Raw genomic sequence first — 21,917 nt, forward strand, 5'->3', positions numbered from 1 at the left:
CGAAATCTCTCTCAAACTTTTTTTTTTGCAGCATATGAAAAATATCGGGCAATGCTTGTCACCGTTTCCTGTCCCTCATTCTTCGTCTTATAATCAATACGTTAGCAATATTTACTTGTGGGTGATTTTTTTCGTGGCTCTGCGACTGTCTAAAAGAGTTTACAGTATACCTCCTATAATAATGATAAATTCGAAATTCGAAAGAGGTAACAGCGAGCGTGGGTTTGCAAATGAGCTGTGAGAGTAGTAAAGTGAACGTCTTGCTCGTATGTTTTTGGCCTGTTTATAAAGATACCGCATGACATTTCTAGGCCTCGAGAGCTTTTTACGTAACTCCAGCACACTCTCATCGTCTGGCGATAGTGGTGTCCATCTGCTATGGACTTTATTGCATGTATATTCAGATGGCAATAAATTCGCCGGTAAATGTATCTCTGTTGAGGCATTTTTTTTTCTGCGGCGTGTGTGTGTATGACCGTGACTTTCATGATTTTTATCACGAGTTGAAAAAAAAAATGAAACAGAAAAACATCTCCATCTGGCAAAACGAAATCGAAAGTTTACCTTTTCTCCAGGCTCACATGTACACACACGCGCGCACGCGCACGCACTTCATCGCTTGTCCTTGCGTCGAAGTTTCTTCCTCGTGCGCTGCGGCCTTCGCAACGATATATACGAGCAAGAGAGCGAGCGCCTCTCCGAAAATTTGCTTAACGAATTCGCGCGCGAGCGGACGGTCGAGCGCACGCGCGAGCGACCTAGACCTTCGCAGTTCTCTGGCTCCTTGTACTATCTTTTTTTCGCTCTTTCCTCTTTTCTTCCTGGTCTTTGTCTTTTGGGCGCGAACCGCTTGTGTTATAACAACTTGTGAGTGAGTCTGGCGTTTGACGACGGTCGCGTTTATCGTTTAACGCCAAGTGAAAATTGAAACGTAATTCTGGCGTTGATCGTTACGTGGTAGTCGGTCAAAATGCATTTGTTGAAGAAAGTCTAATGGTGAAATGGATATAATTGACAACGACTTTACGCTTTCTGCATTAATAAGCTATCTGATTGTTATAAAAAATATGACGCGCTTAGATTATTTGGTTGGCATCACAAAGGCTCCTTCAAATCGACGCAAAAACGAAAATTAAGCACTGAACGATCAGATCGCATGCAAAAAGTAGAATCTAAAACTCACATGTTTTTTTCGTTAAAACATCCGAAACAAGAAACTTCAGCCCAATGGGCGCTGCTACCGACAACAATCTCTCGCTCTTGCTCACCGAAAATAAAAGAAGGGAAGCTTCTCCACCAGTCAATTGAAGATTACACTACTCCTTTGGCAGTGTCATTGGTAGCATGAAAACATAATCAGCCTCCAAATCGTCTAGTAAAACCGAAGGATAAGTGCTCTGAAGGCTCCGCCCTCAGTCTTAGTCCTCGTGGCAGTAGTAACATCATCGTTGCTCCATTCACCCTGTCTCTCTCTCTCTCTCTCTCTCTCTCTCTCTCTCTTTCTATTTCTCTCTGCACTCAACAAAATGGAAACAAATAAAATAAATACATCAACGATTTGCACTGCGAGTCCTTGTGATAATCATCACTCCTCCTCGTGGCACATCACACGAAAGCTCGCAATACATGGCGAGAGACGCACGCACACGGACACACACGTGGGTGCGAGGGTAGTGCGAGTGCAAGTTTGATATTTTTGCAAGCAGCTGCAAGCGAGGCCAAAGTAGGGCGACGACTGCTTGCTGCTGGGGACCCTCCACGGCGCGTCGGCTTCCTCGGCGACGGAACACCACTCACATACACCAGCTCGCGGAGAATCAAAGGGAGTGGGGAGCAAAAGCGCAAGCGCGACCGAGGGCGGCGAAAGTGGGGTAGCGCCAGAGTCTAGGATAGGTCGCTCGGTGCACGAGAGAGCGATGCACTCTCTCTCTCTCTCTCTCTCTCTCTCTCTCTCTCTCTCTCTCTCTTCTTCTGCACACGTACGTTGGTGTGGCTCCGATTATACACACCATGTGTGTGACGCCTTTCTGCATCGCACGCGAGCTATGCACACGAGGGCTTTAATGACGAGCGTGCCGAGTGACGCTTTTCTCTCTTCTTTGGCGGAAAGCTCAGCTTTCTCGAGCTTTTTCGTTTTCTTCTATTTTCAGGTGTCTTAACAATGTTTGTCCAAATTTTTATCAGATGGACATTTTGCTCTCGCAAATTTAAAAATAATTACGATTTGATTTTATGTAGAAAACGTCTTTTGTTTTATTGTGGCAGATTATTTATTTTCTTGTGCGCGATACCGATGTATTGATAGAATAATCGATAACTTTTCAGCAGGCACATCATTGGTGAATGAAAAAAATTCAACGAGACATTCCTACGAAGGTCTCGTACGATTAACGACACGATTGGTAAAACACCATGGAAATTCAATTGTGAAATTGCACGCTTTAACCTGCATGTAAAATACACGACAAAAAAATTCACCTCCCACGTAAGTACAAGGTACTCTCGCTTTTTACTCGCGCGAAGGAGAAAGTGCGCGCACAGCAGACGGCGATCAGACGAATGCGCAGGCCGGGACCAGAAGCCAAAGCAAGGCCCTGCCCGGGCTCGGTTTAGGCCATGCCGATACCGAAAAAAAAGCTTTCACCTTCGAACGCACTGCCCGTTGCTCGCTGCACACGTGTGGCCAGTCCACGGTCAGTGCCCGTTGACATTCACTTTTCCTTTTTGGTCGAAGCTGGTCGGGCGGATTTCGGGAAAGAAAGCCAAATTTTAGCTGTAATTTAAACCTACATTCGCAGTTGATTTGCCAGATCGACGTATCGACACTTGTCCGAATTGAATGTTGTCAATCGATCGTGACGATAGTAATAATTTCACTGATACGATGATGAAACAACGAAAAGTTCCTATGGAATTTTCAATTGACGATTGCTCAACAAAGAGCTGGAGTAGCGGAAGTCAAAAGTACATCATAGTGACTCTCAAAAACTTAAATACCATACGAAAGAGCATTTAATTTTACTCCTAACAGTGTTCTTGCATTTCCTCCTCGTCGACGATGAAGGTAATTCAATGTCAAGTTTTTGGGCCCATAAAACGTGCCCATGTGTATGTGTGCGTGCGCCCGTGAAAGTATAATATAAGCGAAGACTCAATTCGAGGAGTCTTTTTGACAGCCGACAATAGGAAGATAAAGAGAAAAAGTAAAACTTGTTTTCGAATGGAAATGGTTTTGCGTGGAAAATGTCTAATGTAATTGAATAAACATCGACACTATGAAAATTGCAAGAGACGATCTTGTAAAGCTATCAGTAGAACAAGACAGACACGGTCAGGCATACATAGTCAAACAAGTAAGAACCAAGAAGCTCAATTAGCATGAGAAACGATAGCTTCGAATGAAGAAAAAAAGAACGAGATCGCATCATGTGTACGAAGGTCGTGAGCGCGCGAGGAGGACTCCTTGTGCGAGGATCTGCGACTTTATAAGTCCCACCATGACCTCAAAACAGGCCGGTTTTTCTGTCGACGAGAGGAAAAGTTATCGACAGGCGATATAATAGAATAAAAAGCCGATTTGTTCATTCGCGCAACACATAATTTCACAGTCAATCGTCACCTTCCCCTTGGCTATATAATTCCGATGATCTTCTTTTGTCTTCCAAAAGATTTATTATACTATAATCATTTTTTTACATTCTCGACCGGAGAAAAGCTGCACGATAAATTACCGAGGATGCAATTATTCGGAGGAGAGGAGATTAGTCGCCGTTGCAACATCGTGCGCGTAAGCACGAACAGCCGTAAACTTTTCAAGCGTTCATTAACGTCACAGCTTTTGCACTGCACGTCAAAATTTAACCGCGAGCACCGAGCGCACGTATGTAGCCGAGCTTCGATGGGCCTTTTTCAGGTCAGTATGCACACGCATACAAGAATATGTAGTAAAACGTTCCTGGAGAAAATCGAACAATTTTAGTAACTCTGCACGAGAGGGAAAGACAGACAGGAAGAGAGAGAGAGAGAGAGAGAGAGAGAGAGAGAGAGAGAGAGAGAGATTGTTGAATAATTGTTTCACAGAGCCTATACTCGATAACTCCTCTGTGAGTATTTCCGGACCTTTACAATGAGAATGCTGCGTCGCGTAACGTTTCATGATCGATAACTATTTGCAAAGAGAACGAGCACGTAGCCATAAAACAATAACAACATTTATCCAATTGCCGTTAGACAAAAAAGACCTCGAAATCCCATGGACGCGTCTCATTCACGCACCTCACTCCTTGTCGATATATTTCGTAGAATCTCGCTTGGCCACGCGCAAAAATCTTCGGCAGCGTTGCGTGCAGGCAAACGAGTTGAGTTGAGCTCTGCGTGTGTGTAAGTGTCGGCAGCCTATACGTACACAATAAAAGAGTGGCCAGTACCGTAAGCCCCACTGACTCACAGAACTACTTTCCCTTCCTCTCGGCGCGCTCGCTGCCCGTTATTCATGAGGTTAGTAGCGAGAGTGAAACTCGTCGGACGCACTTCCTTCTCTTCTTCTTTCTCTCCTTCTTTGTGTGTGCGTGTGCATGTTATTTTATCTTTTTTGGACATATTACAGTTACAAGTCTCGAAATCGATCTTTTCTCCTGCCTTTCTTTGTGATAATCGCAAAGGAAACAAAAAGTTATGGTTACTCCACTACATATGGAGGAAGTAATTTTCGTTGTTGACGATGCGCAGAATACGCAGAAAATGAAAGTTTCTTTTGCGTATCTTTTAGTATGAATATACTGACGACTGTGAATAAGCGTTTTAAATATCACTCGAAAATCAATTCTTTAACTAACTATAATAGGCCATAGAGCCAAAAAGTTAACAGCAATTTCAGTTAAAAAATGTCAGTTGAACTTAACTGTTATTCATGTACGCTATACTTTCATTTAATGCAACGATATACTTTCGCTTTGATACTAATGTCACGTGCTACGTTTTCTCGGTGCTCGCGTACCGGAAGCAGTAGAAATTTAATTATACAAAAAAAAACTAGCTTTGTATCCACAATTTACAAAAAGGTCTATCTTTCTTTATAGTAATATTCAAGTCAATGAAAACATCAGAATAATGTCATTATATATCCGAGAGCTCGTACATGAAACTCAAATGTTTATCTACACTGAAACGAAATCGTATATCAAATGGAACTATTTATCTAGTAAATAATAAGGCGCGCGCGCGCACACACACACAAACACTCGCTGCAATTGGTTCCACAAATTGTCATCAATAAGCTCTTTCGCGCCTTAAGGGTAAAACCGTTGTATACAAACATTTATCGCGCTCCTGCACAAAAGCAATTTAGCAATCGTCGATGCAGCAGGAGGGAAGGAAACTCTTACTCTGTACACATACGCGTACTTTCCCCCGTAAATCAGGTACCCCGAGAAGACTTATGTGTCGATATATCCGTTGCAGCAAGAGCCGATCGAGATTAATTCCGGTTGACGGAAAACTGTCCGGTGCGATGCCTGTTTACAACGCTGACACGGGTGATATCTTACCCAGTTTATATAGATTGACGCTTTAATGTAGCGTTGCTATGGTTATTGGCTCATGCGTGTGAATGTGAGCAAAGGCGATCGAAGAAAAGTTATATATATGGCTGGAATACGAAAATAGAAGATTATTATAAATCTAAAATTCGATCGTCATTTATTGAGCATATTTGTAGTGCTGCAATATCGAGATTCCGCCAGCTGAAAAGAGCTCAAACGCACAAAGAAAAGCACGTGGCATAAAGCACAAACAGAAGCTAGACAAAGATACGACGATAGATCGAACGCTCAATATCTCCTACATCTTCTCTGTCGCTCACCCCGTCAAGTGACAATCGTCTCATCAGACTCAATGAGAGAACTTCCTCCTGCACTTGCTCCTATCCGTCGCTATTCTAATCTCGAAATCGGCGGCGAACGCACATCGTGCTACGCGAGTGCAGGCGCGGTTGTTGAACATGACCGCGAAATAAAAAGTGGCCCTCGATCAGGCCTCACTCGCTCTCTCTCTCTCTCTCTCTCTCTCACTCGCTCACACAGCGCAATCTCTTTCTGGGTCAAGATTCAAGTTCTTTGGTAGTGCGAGAGCGAGTGAGCGCCTTCGAATCAGACACTGACGACTATGAACAACCAGAACGAAGCGTGGGTGAGCGATTTGCATTGACACGGAGATTAAAGAATGGATCATTAGGTAGAATGCCATTGATACGATTGTGAAGTGAAGGTGTTGAGTCGAGGGTTATTGTGAAGTTTGTACATTTAGTATCTACTCTAAAAGATCGGACCTTTCCACGTTGATCTAATCGGAAGTGAATCGTTATTTACGACTTGATTGTTTCTTTAATTTTTCAGAAATTTAAATAGGAGACTTGCATAGAAAGTTGAGTTTATCATTTGTCGATAGTATTAATGATATACTATCAAGGTAGTTATCCTGCGTCAATCATATTTTTTTGTAAAACAACTCTACGCAATTTATCAACGTCTTAATTTTTTTTTCAAACTTCTGTACGTGTACATTTCCAAATCTCGCTACGTAATCAATCTTTGTACTATGAGCGCGAACGCATTCAACTAGTGAAAGCTCCAAATGATTTAACATCTCGATTACCCGTAGAGACAAGATTCTATAGTGTGAATCGTTTCGATAAATACAGAAAGCTCTAAATATGGGGTGATCGATACCCAACGTCCACTTGGACCGGTGGATGTTTTAAGATTACGTAAACGTTTGTTTTGCTAGTAAGGTAGGACTTTAGCTCTTGAATGTTTCTGGAGATGGCGTAAATTATTTTTTTAATGACGCACACTCATTCTCCTATAGCGCAAAGCGATATTTTGCAATAATAGTAATATATGTTTAAGTTGAAATTCAAGCTTCATATTTTCATTCAACGGATACTACCAAGTAAACGATGCAGTGACGTTGAGAGAAAACAAACCTCTCTTTATACAACTCATTTAGTATCAAGAACTTGCATTATGGATTATGAAATAGCATAATTGTATTACACAGCTGATTGAAATAATATCTAGTCTATGCTCCGTTAATTCCATTGCATACGTCGTTTTAGGCTACCCACACAGAGGTTAATTCTTCAAATCACAATAAAAACTTGCATTGGAAATGTAATTTTGTTTCTTAAAACCTAATATACCCAAATTATAACTATGAATATTTGAATTGAAGGCAATGAACGTGAAGCAACAAGAAAATTTTATTTATTTTATAAAGACAGCTTGGCGTAGTTCTTCAATTTAGATTGTGGTTTCTCGTACAAAAGAGAATTTTTCTCTCAGATAATTTTTATACTATAAATTAATACAACGTCTAGGAAATGATGTATTCGCGATAAAACGAAGAAGCTTGCGCACAACGGCGCAACAAATCAGTGTGGCAAGAAACGCAAATAAATTTGCTCCAGTTCAGCGTTCAAATACACGGATCGTGCAACGATATCGTGGGAGAAAATCAAATAGCTATCATGTAACCACCTTAAATTGAGCAGAGGATCTCAGACAGGAGTGAAAGTAGAAAAAACCCTTACGATTGATTTCACCGCGCGCAGTAAAGAAAATCAACGGTTTGGCGATTGACGCGTGGGTGATGCTCGGTTTTCTCTTCGTTTTACAGCTGCTTGATATGGTATAAGCCTCTGGATTTTAGTGACGAATCGCGGGAACGAGCATAGATTTCAGTGCTCGATGACTTTCATAGAAAGTCCATCACGTAGTTTACGTATACGTGTGTCTTTATAATGACGACTAATCACGGTCGGAAGAAAAGTGTTCTTTTTCTGTTTATTTCGAAAGAGGTCATCTCTTCGATACGCTTGTCTTCACATATGTAGTCACGTACGAAAAAGAAACAGAGCTATAATGTTTGCCGTTGGACACGCATATAATGAGAATGGCGGGTTTTCATCGCAGACGAAACACAGCAAAGCGCCATTGTGTCGCCCGCGCTTCTATAATAATGCCGCAGCCGAGGTGAAATCTACTACTGACGGCCAACGCTAAGCTATACGACAGTGCAATGATTTTTGCGTTATTGTATGTACGAGCGGCTATTCTTTTTCTCATATCCATATAAGATGAATTGCTTTTATTGCTTATAGTTTTGATGGATTTTGATGAGCTTACTCATTAAGGTGCGGTAGAGTTACGGTAGAGTGATGAATTTAGATGTTTGACAACGTGACTTTTTCAATTCCTTATTCATATGCACTGAAAGTATCGTGTGAATTGTTTATATAAATGCTTACTAATTAATGCTTTTAAATTAATCGAAAATGTCTGACAACCAATTACTTATCATTTGAAAACTTTCAATATTATCAATTCGAACAATCAATTATAAGCAACGTTATTAAGCCCGGTTTTGTTATTTTTCCGTTTATACTTTATACCTTGAAGAATAATCCTACAAGATACAAAGATTAACTGTCAAGCGGTGAAACTATATTTTTTCTAAATCGAAATTAATTATCTCGTAATTGTGAATGATAAAATTCTACTGGGTAGACATGCAATTGTTTAACCGTTAATTATTGATACAACTATAAAAGCTTATCAACATCGAAAAATAAAATAAACCGAATGAAGGCGAAAAATAAATGAAAAAATAAATTGAATTTGTCCTCGGCTAGATCAACGCGGTTCAATATAATCCACTCCACGACAGTTAAAACTCACGCAGCGCGTGTTCGCGTGCAGGAGTTAGTTGTGCTAAGTCGTAACCTATAAGCTTAAAGCGCTCGGGCAAAAATCTTCTATATCTGCATCTTGCGCGAGCAGTTGGCCGATGTCGTGCTGGTGCAAGAGAGGAATGCCCGGGCCGAGAAAAGCTGCGAGACCTAGTTTCTACTGAACAGAGCGAGATCGGTCACGCTATTGCCAGACGCGCGCACACTAGGCAGCTTATATTGCTCGGAATTGTTCTAACTTTTTTCTTTTTCTTCTTCTTCTTCTGAGGCGCTACCAGCAGCTCCTTAGATATCTGCTTCTGCGCTCTTGTTTTTTCGCGCGGTAGGGCGAGACGCAAATGCTTTTTGCGCGCGAAAAAAAGAAAGAAAAAAAAACGACGAAGATGAAGAAACATAAAGGAACAACTTTCGAAAGTTCGCCTCAGGAAGATATAGCCCGTAATCTGGGAACACGCCTCTAATTAAGAGCCCGCAGCGTTGGAGAGAATCCGCCTGGCAATCCGACAGTGACAAGCTAGTCGACGCAACAATAAGTTTTGCCTCCCAAGCCTGCAACACAATGAGCCAGAAAAAGAAGGCTCACGGTTCTCGTCGGCAGATAAAGACTTTATATCATTCGGAATTTGTTATTCCGACAGGATGTTACGGGAAGCTAACATCGATATACATGCCACTTTCCCCTTCGCGCGTCTGATTACCGCGGCTGTCGACGAATCTGCGCTGACAGCTTGTAGCTAAACTGCGCTCCGTGGTGGAACTATCATCGGAGGATCAGCGCGGAAATATCCTCGAACGCTGAAATTCGCGTGAAGAAAAATGTTCCAATTTGCTCGTCACGCGGCTCGAAAGTCGAAGAAAGTACATTGTCATTAAAATCCGTATAAGCACTTCCTCGCTGCTCTTGGTCCCCCGCGGGCTGACCTTTCTCCTGAAACTGCACTCGTCCGACCCGAAACGTGTTTTCGATTCACTTTCGATTCTCTCTCTCTTACTTTCTTTTGTTTCATCCCGCTGGGCGATATTCTTGCATTTTACGTATTATACCTTTTTTACGTAACGTCCGCAACCAAAAAGAAATCGTATTTATATTATCCTTCAATGAGGTTTTTGCTTTGCTAGTCGTTATGTAAAAGCCCCAAGTGAGCGTCTTCGCGTTTTATACACTGCGATGAAAGTAGTTTATAGTTCAGCGAGTGAAGTTACGAAAGTTCAGTTACGCAAGATTTTAGAACATTTGGCAGCGATTATTATTAATAATAATGATTTTCGGTAGAATCGAAATGTACTCGATGGTATTGCAATGCTTTGCTCCCGTCATTGTAAGTCACCTCGTTAGCGGATAGAAAGACAAAACTTCTGTCTCTCTCTTTCTCTCGTCAAAAAGGTTCGACGACCTGTACAACAACGGGGAAAGTTGTTCTCACGCGCGCATGCTCCGAGGGATTTTACGCACCAAATCGGCATTATCTTCACCTTTCGTTATCATCATCGAGATCATCATCGACTTCTCTCTTTTGCATTGTAATAAAGGAAAATAACAACGCAAAATTTTACAACGTGATGCAATGAAGTTCAAGGGCTTGAAACTTTCACTCGTATATATGTGCAGCGCTTTTATAGGCTTTTGTTTTTATCCTTATGCCTCACTCGCAATGAAATTCTCTCTCTCTCTCTCTCTCTCTCTCTCTCTCTCTCTCTCTCTACCTATCTATCTTCATAAGTGAAGGAATTCATTCGAACTTTTGAGCTTTTCAATAAACTTACAAAGTAATTTTTCAATTTAATTATTTGGAAATTAAGAAGCGAATGCAGTGATTTCTTGAAATGATCCGTCTAACTAGTCAGGTGAAACTAATATGAGAATATGTTCGAATTTCGTATTCACGTGGCATCGTGCTAGTACTGTCGAGTAATTAAAGTTCCACATATTTGCATCATCTTCAAACGTGGAATACCGTTGCTAACAGCCATTTTATGCCCAGACGAGATCCACTTATTTTACAATAGCCGAAAGAAGAAGGATCGCTTCAAATTACACTTACTCATTTCAAAGCTGCTTTTGTCGGCATTTAAATCAATCCCTGCACGAAAAAAAAAGATTCTGGGTCAAAATTAACGACAGTTTGCGCATAGCAGTTCCATTTTCGGACAATTTTCCTTATAGGAATTGCATAACAAGTATGGATAAAGAGAAAATACCATGCTAATGTTGCGTCTAAAAGACGCTAATGACCGGTAATAACACTGCTGAGCGTATCCTTTAATTATGTCTTAATACGCAAGATATTCTGTAGATCCTTCACTTATTTACTTATCAGCGAGAGGGAGAACCTACGTAAGCGCGTTATATCATTAACCGTATATGTACATATGCCTTATAATCCTTTATATACGGAAACTTGCTTTGTCATGGCAATTAATAGCGATTTTGCACTTCTTGTGCGAAATATGTCGAACGTAGAGATCATTTCGTGCGTATCGTTTGTAATACACAATATCGTCAAATTTAAATTTTTAACATCTACTCCGCAATATCATCGATAGCGATCGTTGTGAACATGGCGTTCGCGCAGCGGGGTCGCCATCTAAGCTCGATTTTTTGTACAATCCGAATTTTTAATTTTTAGCGAGATATTTCGTATTTTCTTGAATGGATAATTATCGGTACAACTTTAACATTTATGAAAAACATTCGTTGCTCTCCCGTGAGCCTTTTGTTCGTCTCTTAGATAATCCTCAACCACACACGTACAATAATAATACAATACACCGTTAATTAATCACCAAGGGTATTTATAATATCTCAAGAACGCTAAATCATATATGCATCGATCTCAAGTGCATTTACTTATCGCCGAGTCGTAGTTATGAAGATTCGTTTGAAGAAATATTATACAGCTCATCTCGCGTTGCGATTACAGTCTGTGTGTCGTTTCATTCACAACGATAGCTCGTACACACCTATGTATCCATGAGAAACAATTATGTTGGATTTTCTAGGCGCCGTGAGAATTGAACAGCATGTATATAATTCATACGTACGCGCGAGGATCGAGTTGCGTAAACGTAGGAAGCGTCGATGCATTCGCCTTTTGTGCAACCTTGCCGCCTCAGTGGTTCTCCATCCTTGTGCGCGACTCGACTTTACGCTTCGTTTATGTGTGTTCTATATCAATTTTGTTATAGAATTAATTTTTTTTTTTTCACAGCGCGGCCGACTGTTTAAAATTGTCGCTGCTGCTCTCAATTGAATTTACCCATAGGAATTTTTAAGTTTTTCCCTTACTAATAAAACTTGAAAGTAAAAGTACTTTCCAATTAGGTATGTACATCATTCTTACACAATGATTTTTTTTCAACGACCTGCGTTAGTCGTCTATTTTGAGTGAAAGTAAGCGCACGCGCGGCTAAATTTGGAACGAAACACTGCAGAAATGAGAAAATGTACCGTCTAGCCGAACGATAGGCATGATTCCAAGCATTCTAATTTATCATCTCATACCTCTTTCACAGAAAGTAAAAGTTACAATTTACCGCGAGACACGAAATACCACAACATCACCTACCAGCCGACCTATAACTCAAAGATCTCCAAAACATACCGCAAATAGCTACATTAATAATCCAGCTGGGCACACCTGTCGACCGAAAAATTCGAAGCACCCGGACAGAACGGTAGTCACGCACACCGCACCCTCTGGCTAAGATTCCATCCACCGCGTTCGCGACGTGCACGCACCGCGAGTGCATGCATCGAAAAATCCTTCGCAATTGGAACAAATATAAATCAAGTTGAGCACGACGGTGCACTCATACCGCTCGAGGTCGCTAGCTTTCTCTTCTCTCATACGCCGCATGTGCTGCTCGCCAACGTCAGCCCAAGCTTTCGTGAGTCAGACACTCGCGATATGTATGTACATGGCGATATTGACAGTGCGCGCGCCGCTCGTATCGGCGAAGTTCAAGCGAAGAAAACCACGCTCGGCAGTGCGCGCTACACACCGCAAGCGAATTCTGTTACATTTGCGGAGAAAAGCAACAGCACTTGCTTCGGCGCGCTACTCTTCACCCGATGCAAAGCCGATCATTCATCGTTAATCGGATTATTTTTCGCATCGAGGATGTTCGGTTCCGTTGCCGTGAGGCACGCTATTAAAAGGACGCTTGTTACGAGCCAAATAACGATGTAATGCAACCTTCATCTTCGCGCGAAACAAACATCCAGCTTCGAGAAAAGAAAAATAAAATAGCACTCGATAACGGAGCGATAAGGGGAAAAAGGCGTTTCTTCCGTCATCGCGCACCCCGCCGCCGTGCAGCGATATATACACGGACCACCCCTCCGAGCACAGGGGTGGAAAGCCGCGCGGGGTTACCGAAGCGTGACGTCATCGCCCCGACGCCGAGCGGGTAGCTCCGTCGCGCATGCGTTGCACACAAAGCCAATCGTCGCGCGCGCGCGGGGTGAACGACCGACCTAGACTCGCTCAGGGGTGTGCGACGCCTCGTGCGTCGCCAGCATCCTCCGCGAGCTTTCTCTCTTTGCACGCCGAGGGCCAATTGCTTTTTCAGGCGCGTTGGCAATCAACGAAACAATGCCGCTTTTCACAGAAATTTCGTAATGTCGCTGGGGAAATGAGAAAGTCGAATGCACGTGGTCGTTATTGATCTCCCAATCTTTGTCAATGTTGCTGCTGCTGCGCGCGCGCGCGGCCGCACGTTCGGATGTACAAGGGGGAGAAAAAGAGTGGGAGGGAGTGAGGGAGGGAGGGTCACAGGGTAGAGAGAGAATACAGCAGGGCCACTAGGCTGCTACTGCTCGCGAGCAGAGTGGAGGTTATTGACCTCACCGCTCCGAGAGAGAGACTCTGTACTTGACCCCGAGGATCCTGCGCCGCGGTGTAGAGTGTGGAATGAAAGAGAGAGAGAGAGAGAGCGAGAGAGCATAGGACCGAGCGCAAAAGCGGGGAGGTGAGATATCCTTTGTCGTCCGAGAGAGAAAGGAGGGGCGATTTGTGATTCATCTACGGGGGTTAAACGAACATGTACACGCGGAGAAAAAATACGTTTTTTTTTTCGATTTTCGAGTTATCGTCGACGCAATTGGTTTCTATATTCTTACTCACGATAAATTGGCATGGCAAATGATCAAATCAGAGTACATACTATTCTCATCTACGTCCTTCTGACAGCTTACCTGCAAGCAAACGTAACAATGCTGTTGATTATTATTAATCAATGTAAAGAGAAACACGTTTTATCCATTAAATGTAAAAACATGCTGTTATGAATTATGATATTAGCTGAGTTAAGCATGTATGTGATTGATGAAGTATAAAGCAAGCGTTAGAAGTAAAAAACCCCTCTAATAAATAATCGATATGTACATTACTGAACCTGATCGTAAAACTGATTTTTCTGCGACTGACTTCCATATATCGTAGAACAAGAATTGTTTTTTTTTTATTTTATAAAAGTGTGAATACTTCTAACATCGAATATTCGTTATGTTCTAACGATCTAAGCTCCGATGGAAATTTTTACACAAAAGTTTAATAAGCTTTCTCAGTGAGGTATGCAATGAGCTGTAAAAGCCAGCATAATGACACATACACTATACGAGGCAAACGAGGAGATAATCAAAAGTGAGCGGCAGAATATCAATTGCCTTGGGACCGTACCGTGGACCTCCGATTGGTTTTTTTTTATTTCTTCTTGTCCATCTGTAGTTTTCCAAAGTTGACTTTTCGTTTGGATCTCATGTTAAAATGGAAACAAGGTCAACAACGAGATTAAACCGTTATTAGCACAATTTTAAAAGTCGTATCTTGAACCGAATTAACCCGAGGTGTTCGATATTTGGATAAGAAGTGAATTTTATAAATGTCTGTAAAATTTCCATTTATCAGCCACGATAAAGCACCCTACCTGAAAAACTTCTACAACACGGTAATTTAGTCTTTCTTCAACCTGAAAATTGACGAAAACGTCATGTCCCTCAATAAAAAAAAAAAATAATTAGCAGCATAGCTCGCAAAAACTGCATCTCTATCCGCAGCCATATCTATTCTTAAGAAAATCGAATTTTCCCTTCTCGTGTAGATATATATCGCGGTTCAGCTCCTCAACGGCGTCGTCGTCGAAGAAGTTTGCTTTTGACAAAAGAAAAGCGGGAGCTCTCTTTCTCGTTGCTGCGCGCCGAAGACGGATCCCCTACAGTTACACCCTTAACAGACAGTGCGCGCTGAGGGGAAAACCTAAGGAAAGCCTAGTACCGCAGCACTCCTTTGTGTGCCTTGATAGGGAAAAGTGAACGAGGGTGAGAGCATCTATAACGGTGAGTTTTTCATGATGTGAGTGTGTATTTGGGGGGGGGGGGTGGAATACGAAAATTCTTTTCTTTTCCCTCTCTCGCAGGATCAGATTTTCGAATTGGCAACAATGGGTCGTTGACATTGTCATTTTGATTGACGAAAACGATGAACAATTTCATTGGAGATTTGAAAATGATCGAACCTTGTGTTCCTTGAAAACTAGTTAACAGGTTGATATAGACAAAAACTGCTAACTATACGTAGCAGCTAAAACACATGAGCTACGTATTGCACTTCATCCCTCTACTCAACCCGCTGCGACACTTTGCACTCACAAAAGTAACTGGCATCGTTATGAAAAAAGAAAAAGAAAAAAGAAAAAAACAAACTCGCTCGCAAATAAAACCGAGCACTACCTTCTCGAGGAAGGAGTTACGTAAGGAATTACGAGAAGCACGTCGTGGTAGGACGCTTGCGCGCACGCAACTGCCGGGAAAAGCCCCCTTCCCGAAAAAAGGCCTGCGTGCGCGCGTGTGTGCCGGTCAATTAGGCCACGCCTAGCGAATAAAATTCGACGAGATACGAGAGAGAGAGAGAGAGAGAGTACGTTCACCCCGAGCGCCACAGAGAATTCGGGGCGGGGTACGACCAACCGACGACCAAGATTCTTTGTTATACATGGGAAACGAGGCTCTACCTGCGACGCGCCACGTGGAAAAACACGTGCTGATGGCAACGATGGATAAGGATGTGTGTGCTTGCGGGTTATTTTGTTACGCAGATGGATGCTTTTTATTTGGATTGCCATGGAAATGAGCGGGACAATAAGGATGTAACTGAAATTATGCTGTGAATTGACTTGAAGATGAGAGTGTGTGGGTTCGCATTGAAAATACGGAAATCGAAAAGAAAATGATATTCTGACGTACATAAAAAAGATTCAACTTTTAAGTTTGATTTTATTAAAAAACTAATTATTTACAGGTTGCACTTTGAATCACACTCGAATATTTAATTCAATACAAGTTTTCTATGAGACAATAATGCATATAATAAGCCGTTGCTGTTCAGAAAGCCTTTATCAAAGCCGCAGTTGTAAGTTAAATTTCTTTGACTACCGTTTTTGCCTGCCATAGTTTTATCTCAGTTGAAGCTGTTCTCGATCGGAGAGACAATTTAGAGAGAAAACATAAGTTTTAAGTTAAAGCACGTGTGCGCTAGTTCAATCCACATTCGTAAATAAATATGATCAAACAAAATGAAAAATATCGTCTATCCAATGTGTTAAGCGCAACAACAAGACACGCGATAGTCATTCTTTTGAATAGATATTAGATTTTTCGCCCACGCATCGTTAAGACTGTGCGTGATAAGTTGTTCCAGCTTTCCATGCGACAAGCTAAGTTATAAATCGTCCTTTTTCAAGGTGGATTCTAAGAAAATCATTTACCTCGTGTGAAAATATCCAGCAACATCAGAAAACGTCCTCCGAACCTGACGCCCGATCACTTGGCAATCGCACAAGCGGACACAAGAGCAATCTCTTTAGTTACACCACTTGACGCCGAGTAATGTACGTGCATTCTTTCATTTTTTTACCGCAGCACAACGCGACGCAACCTCGCGCGACGACGATCGCTCGCAACCTGCCATAAAAGAATCTTACGCGTATTTTAGGGGAAGGCAAGTGAGCGTGTGTATATACACAACACGGCGTCGTCAGTATAGTAGGATATCGAGCGGCAATGCCAAGGGCAAGGGCGCCCCTTCCATACCTAAAGCTTCCGGCCAATCGCGCGCCACACGCACTTCGCATACACACATAGGAGGACCGTTGCGTTCGGGGGAAAGGCGCACGCGCACTACCCAATTTTATGGGGGTTGCAATCAGCTGCTGCCGCCGCCGCCGTTACCGCCACTGCTACCGAGTTGATACGGTACAATAAAGCAGATTTTTATTTTAGGCTGAGCAGAAGGGTTGAAGTTGAGGTTGATTTTCTTATTTTTGGTTTATGCTGGTTGGCGCGCGGAATTAATTTCGTTAGTGAACGAACGAGGCGAAAGTTGATAAAAATGAACGATGAAATAATGGCAGCACGGACGAGCGTTTTATCGATCACGCTCACAGTATCACTTTCATTATGCATTGTTACGAATGTCAGCGAGTCTGTCGCTCATGAAGGGAAGATAAATTATTTTGGTAGTTCGGAAAACTGTGGTTGTACACTCGACTCTATAATTCATCAATTTGTCCCTCTTCATTGCTGCACGGGGAACATGTATTTTAATACGATTACACAAGGGTTGAAGCGATCTCCTCTGTAATCATTTCTATCTTTCTATATACCGTAATTTCATTCTCAGAAATGTTTACTTGTTTAAGTAACTTACAAAAAGACGTATTCAAAGCTATGTTTTAGAATTATTCAGAGATACTTTATTAAAAAAATGTGTTTTATGCTTAAACCTTTATACGAATAATTTTTAATTTAGAAGGCACACTATTACTTTAACCATTTTATGAAAATCAGAAATTTCTAATCCATATTTCCGCAATTGAATTCCATTATGCTCTAATCAACTTTACATGAACGTAAGTGTAATTTGTGTTTGAATAAATATCATTAAGCAAAAGTTTGTGTTCTGTGAAAAAAAAATTCAGAGATCATCCAGTCCTACATAGTCGCAGCTAATTTATTCGAAATCCACCTTAGTGCAGACGTTTCTCTGCGTAGTTTCAAGTGAAAATTCTCACTGCCTACGTAGACGTCGAAGTACATTCATTTCAGTCACTCGAAGTAATATGCCAAACTTCCATTTGGTAAAGCTCGAAATAAATGTCCCAAAGTATTACTCTAATCTCGAGAACCATCAAAATAATAGCCCGACCACTCGGTAATCTCACGACGGCAAAAAGAAAAAGAAAGGGTGGGTCAAAACAATAGCTATGAAAAGAAAGCACGTGGACACACGCACAATAGAGAGTTTTGACGGTAACGCTTTGTTGTTTTTTTTCGCCAGCTGTGCGCGCGCGGAAAAAGGCTTCGCCTACAAACCTACGAGCGAGATCCCGGCAAAGGAGAAAGTTTCGAACGAGGTGAACGCACTCTCGCGGTTTCGAGTCTCTTGCAACCTAGCTAACGATGATATTTCTCGACGGCTGGTGGCGTTACGTAAAAAAAAAACAAACCACGTTATCGGGATAGCCGTTTTCGGCTGGCGGGGCTTCTGAAATGAAAAGTTGTGGGCGCGACCGGGTTGCATTTTGCGTAACTAATGTAGCGATGCGTGCGCCGGCTAATTATTTCAAACGCCAATCTCGAATGTCAACTATTTCGTTACGTACGTGTCGTACGGTTTCCGAACCTTACACTTTCACTGCCCGTGCGCATTTCTGCTCAGCTGTGGCGGTGGTGCGGCGGCGCCAGCGATGAATTTACGAGAGGCGCGTACGCGCACATATCCGTTACGAAAGCGACAGGTGATTATTTAATCTAAATTGATAATTCGTGGAGCGCGAGCTCGCGCACTTAGTACCAGCATGCGCGAACGAGAGAGGTAAAATAAAAAAAAATTCCTCTCGTAAATCCAGTCGCTCATTATAGCCTCGCCGCGCGTACGTGATAATAGGCAGACGCTGCTGCGAAAATTTAAGTAAATCAACAACTAATTATACAGCGGCTCTCGACCCTTATACATACGTCGACGACGTCGCTAATCGTTAGCTCGCGTCTAATTGGCCATGTTTTTTTTTCTTCCCGCGTGCACACGCGCACGCTCGAAGGAAGCAGGAAGCTTACGTGTGCAGTTTGAGAGCCACGGAGGAGAAAGTGCCCCGCGCGTTTCTGCGCGTGCGGCGTTATACACGTTATTGTGCGCGAGCGCTTGGATAACGTCACTGTGCTGCACCGGATATTCCTGTGCGCGAGACGGGAGGTTTTTCTATCGGGACTGCTCAATGGCCTGCTACGGTTTTTCCGCGAAGAGGAAGTCGCTTGCCTTCGATCGAGATTAGCAGAAATAAAACTCCTCATTTTCGCTCGATAGACGTCGAATTATTCAAGCCTTCAGTCTAGACTTTGAAATATACATTTTAAGGCAGAAATCGCGCGATTATACATTCGTAAATTCCAAACCGTCCGAAACTTTCGAACCGGTTAATAAATCATCGAGCGGATGTAAATGCAAAAGTGCACGTTTCAAATCCATTCGAGTCGACTTATATAGAAAGTGACACTGACACCATACTAAAATCATACTCGTATATTTACAGCGATAAACAAAACTTGCAGGCTTCTCTTCTCTCGAATAATTTTTTTCTCTTATTTATTTATTTATTTTTTTTTTTTTTTTTGCGAAAACGAGAGGAGAGCCCGTGAGCCCGTGAAGCAGCTTTTTCCCGAGGCAATTAGCCGTGTGCGCGCGTGCACATGCCCCGGTAAACGTGATCAAAGGGCTTGCTGCGCTTGCGGCGTCATTCTTACTTCACGGGGTGCAGAGAAAAACTGGGTCACAAAGCTGCTGCCGCTTGCTTATATACTTGTTAATTAGCTATGCCGGCTAGCCGAGCTTCTTATTTTTCTTCGTCATCATCTTTTTTTCATCTTTATCGTTCGAGTGTACTTCAAGCGATGAGTGCACAGTGTACGTGTATATGCGTGTCTATGTGTTTGTGTGTGTTCACTTTTTCTACACAAAATCGTTTTCGAATTGAAGAAAGCAAAAATTGTACGTGTAAACGAAGATTGACGGTTACTTTAGTTGATTAGAAGCTGTGCGAAGGTATAATTCGTTCAAATATACAATCCAGAGAATCATATTGCCTCCTTGAATTTTCCGATAGGAAATCATTCAACGATAATGAACTTACGCGCTTTCCCCGAAAAGATGCATCCTTGCGAGAAGAAAATAAACATACAACTTGTAGACAGTCACTTTCGCTGGGGTTTCTAGCGAAAAGTTTTACGTGACATGCATACGGGGTCAGCTTCGTTAAAGGCATCACGTATAGGCACACTGGCGTTTCAGAAAAAACAGTTGTCGCTCGCTCTTCGCTTAAAATGGGACGCACGCGAAAAATAAGAAATTCCGCTTGCGGACGCTCTTTAACGCAGATATACGTGGAGCTTGCGGAAACTCTTTAAAGCGAAAGACATTTTACACGATGCTTTTGAGCGCTAAGCTTGTCACGAGTTCACTTTCTTCAAACGTGCGTATATCATTCGAGAAAGTACGTTCTCGACGTTAGTTGATTTTAAACTTATTTTCATGTGCATACATAAAGCTATCTTAGATCAACTTGGTCATAAGTTGGAATCTTTATTGTGATCTCGAATAATTAACTATTTTCTCGTACCTAGAAGTGCGGTGCAAGTTAATAATAAGCTCAAAAGGTTTCGAGTAACGTGAACTAACATGTTATATAAAAAAAAACACTTCAATGGTCACCTGGTAGCAAGTTAACAAGATAGATGCAATCAATTGTTACTGTTTTAACAAAAGGAAAACAATAACCGCAATTTGCAAGCATCGCTGCATGATATCCACCGATAATTCAATCTTTTCCAAGTTACGGTGTGATCGGGCTTGTCTTTCACGAAAAAGATCGTGCATCGTGTCGCGAAAAACCGTGCACATCTCTACAGCATGCATGCACCCGTAGATTCTATCTTCTACCCACCGACAAAAAGAGAAAAAAAAAAGAAAAAAGCGAGACAGGGAATCATTCTTTTGCGAGTACACCATTACCTCATCCCTTTCAAGCTCCCTCCCCGAAAAAGAGCTTTTTTGTTAAAGGGTATAGTACGCACGTAAAAGATACTTTTTCACAAAGTGTCTGCACGTGTGTGTGTGCGAACGTTCCATAGAAAGCCGCGTGCAGTCGGCCGAGCTATTTCCATTAACCCATTTCTTGGTGTGTCTGGGCGACGGACGACTCTTCTCTCTCTCTCTCTCTCTCTCTCTCTCTCTCTCTCTCTCTCTCTCTCTCTCTCTCTCTCACGCACGCACACAGGCGCGCGCAGACATGTTTTCACGTGCTATTTTGTCGCGTGGCGCACGCTGGCTCTATGAATAATTTGGCGTCGCTCGGTTTTATTATTTTGCGCGGCTAGTTTTCAAGAAGGGCAACCAACAGCAGCGAAAAAGAATCTTCAACAAGTCGCATTAATTATTTAAGGGGATTGCACGAGCTCGCGAGTTACACTGTAGTTTTGATCTACATCTGTGTGACTGCTACATTATGCAAAATGTACAGCGCAGGTGGCGAGAGTAGTTTCTGCCACTCTCTGTATGCCAATCGATCGAACGTATGGTTATTATTTCACGTTGCCAACGAGACAGTAACCATAACTCTGTGAAGTGTGTAGCGTAAAAATTACATTACGCTTGACATTAGATGCTTGAAATTGTCGTCGAGATTCCCGTCGGCGATTGGAGATTGACAATTCTCGTGAGAATAAATGTCGATCTACGGCTTTGATAAATTTCAATAAGTTTTTTAAGTACGACCTTACCGTTTGGTAACTAAAATTCCATTTAGAAAATATAGGAGTATACTCCCTATTGGTAGAAAGCGTGAGTAATAAAAATTAAAAAACATTTGGAGAAATGACGCTTCAACAGAGTACCGTTACAAAGTACGCTTGTTCGACCGTATCTACTTAACCTACATAGATAAACGTCATTCTAAATAGGCGGCTGAGGAGAGTTAAGATTGCGACCTTAGACATGCACTTTTTCCTTCTTTTTTATTGTTATTACTGGCAAGAAATTCCATGAAAAGTTTTCACGCAACGAGAGTGACGGCGATGGGAAAACCTTGAAAAATCAGTGAAGTATATGTATTTGCGAGAATC

The 21,917-nt window shown here is 42.1% G+C and overlaps 1 protein-coding gene across 3 annotated transcripts in view; it reads right to left on the reverse strand.

The window, feature by feature from the left end:
• Positions 1-21,917, reverse strand: part of LOC131670243 (hormone receptor 4-like) — a 100,890-nt gene that overhangs the window by 28,461 nt on the left and 50,512 nt on the right. For 2 of the 3 annotated variants that reach the window (XM_058945683.1, XM_058945685.1), the window contains one exon: positions 13,913-13,943. Coding sequence is in view for 1 of the 3 variants with exons in the window: in XM_058945685.1 (XP_058801668.1) it covers positions 13,913-13,943 (31 nt within the window). In the remaining 2 variants the exon portion in view is untranslated. Of the gene's footprint in view, positions 1-1,183; positions 1,567-13,912; positions 13,944-21,917 lie in introns of those variants that run through there. The other variant, XM_058945684.1, reaches the window with a different exon arrangement.

Source organism: Phymastichus coffea, unplaced genomic scaffold (genome assembly GCF_024137745.1).
Source record: "Phymastichus coffea isolate CEN01 unplaced genomic scaffold, Cenicafe_Pcof_1.1 PCOF00105, whole genome shotgun sequence".
NCBI lineage: Eukaryota > Metazoa > Arthropoda > Insecta > Hymenoptera > Eulophidae > Phymastichus > Phymastichus coffea.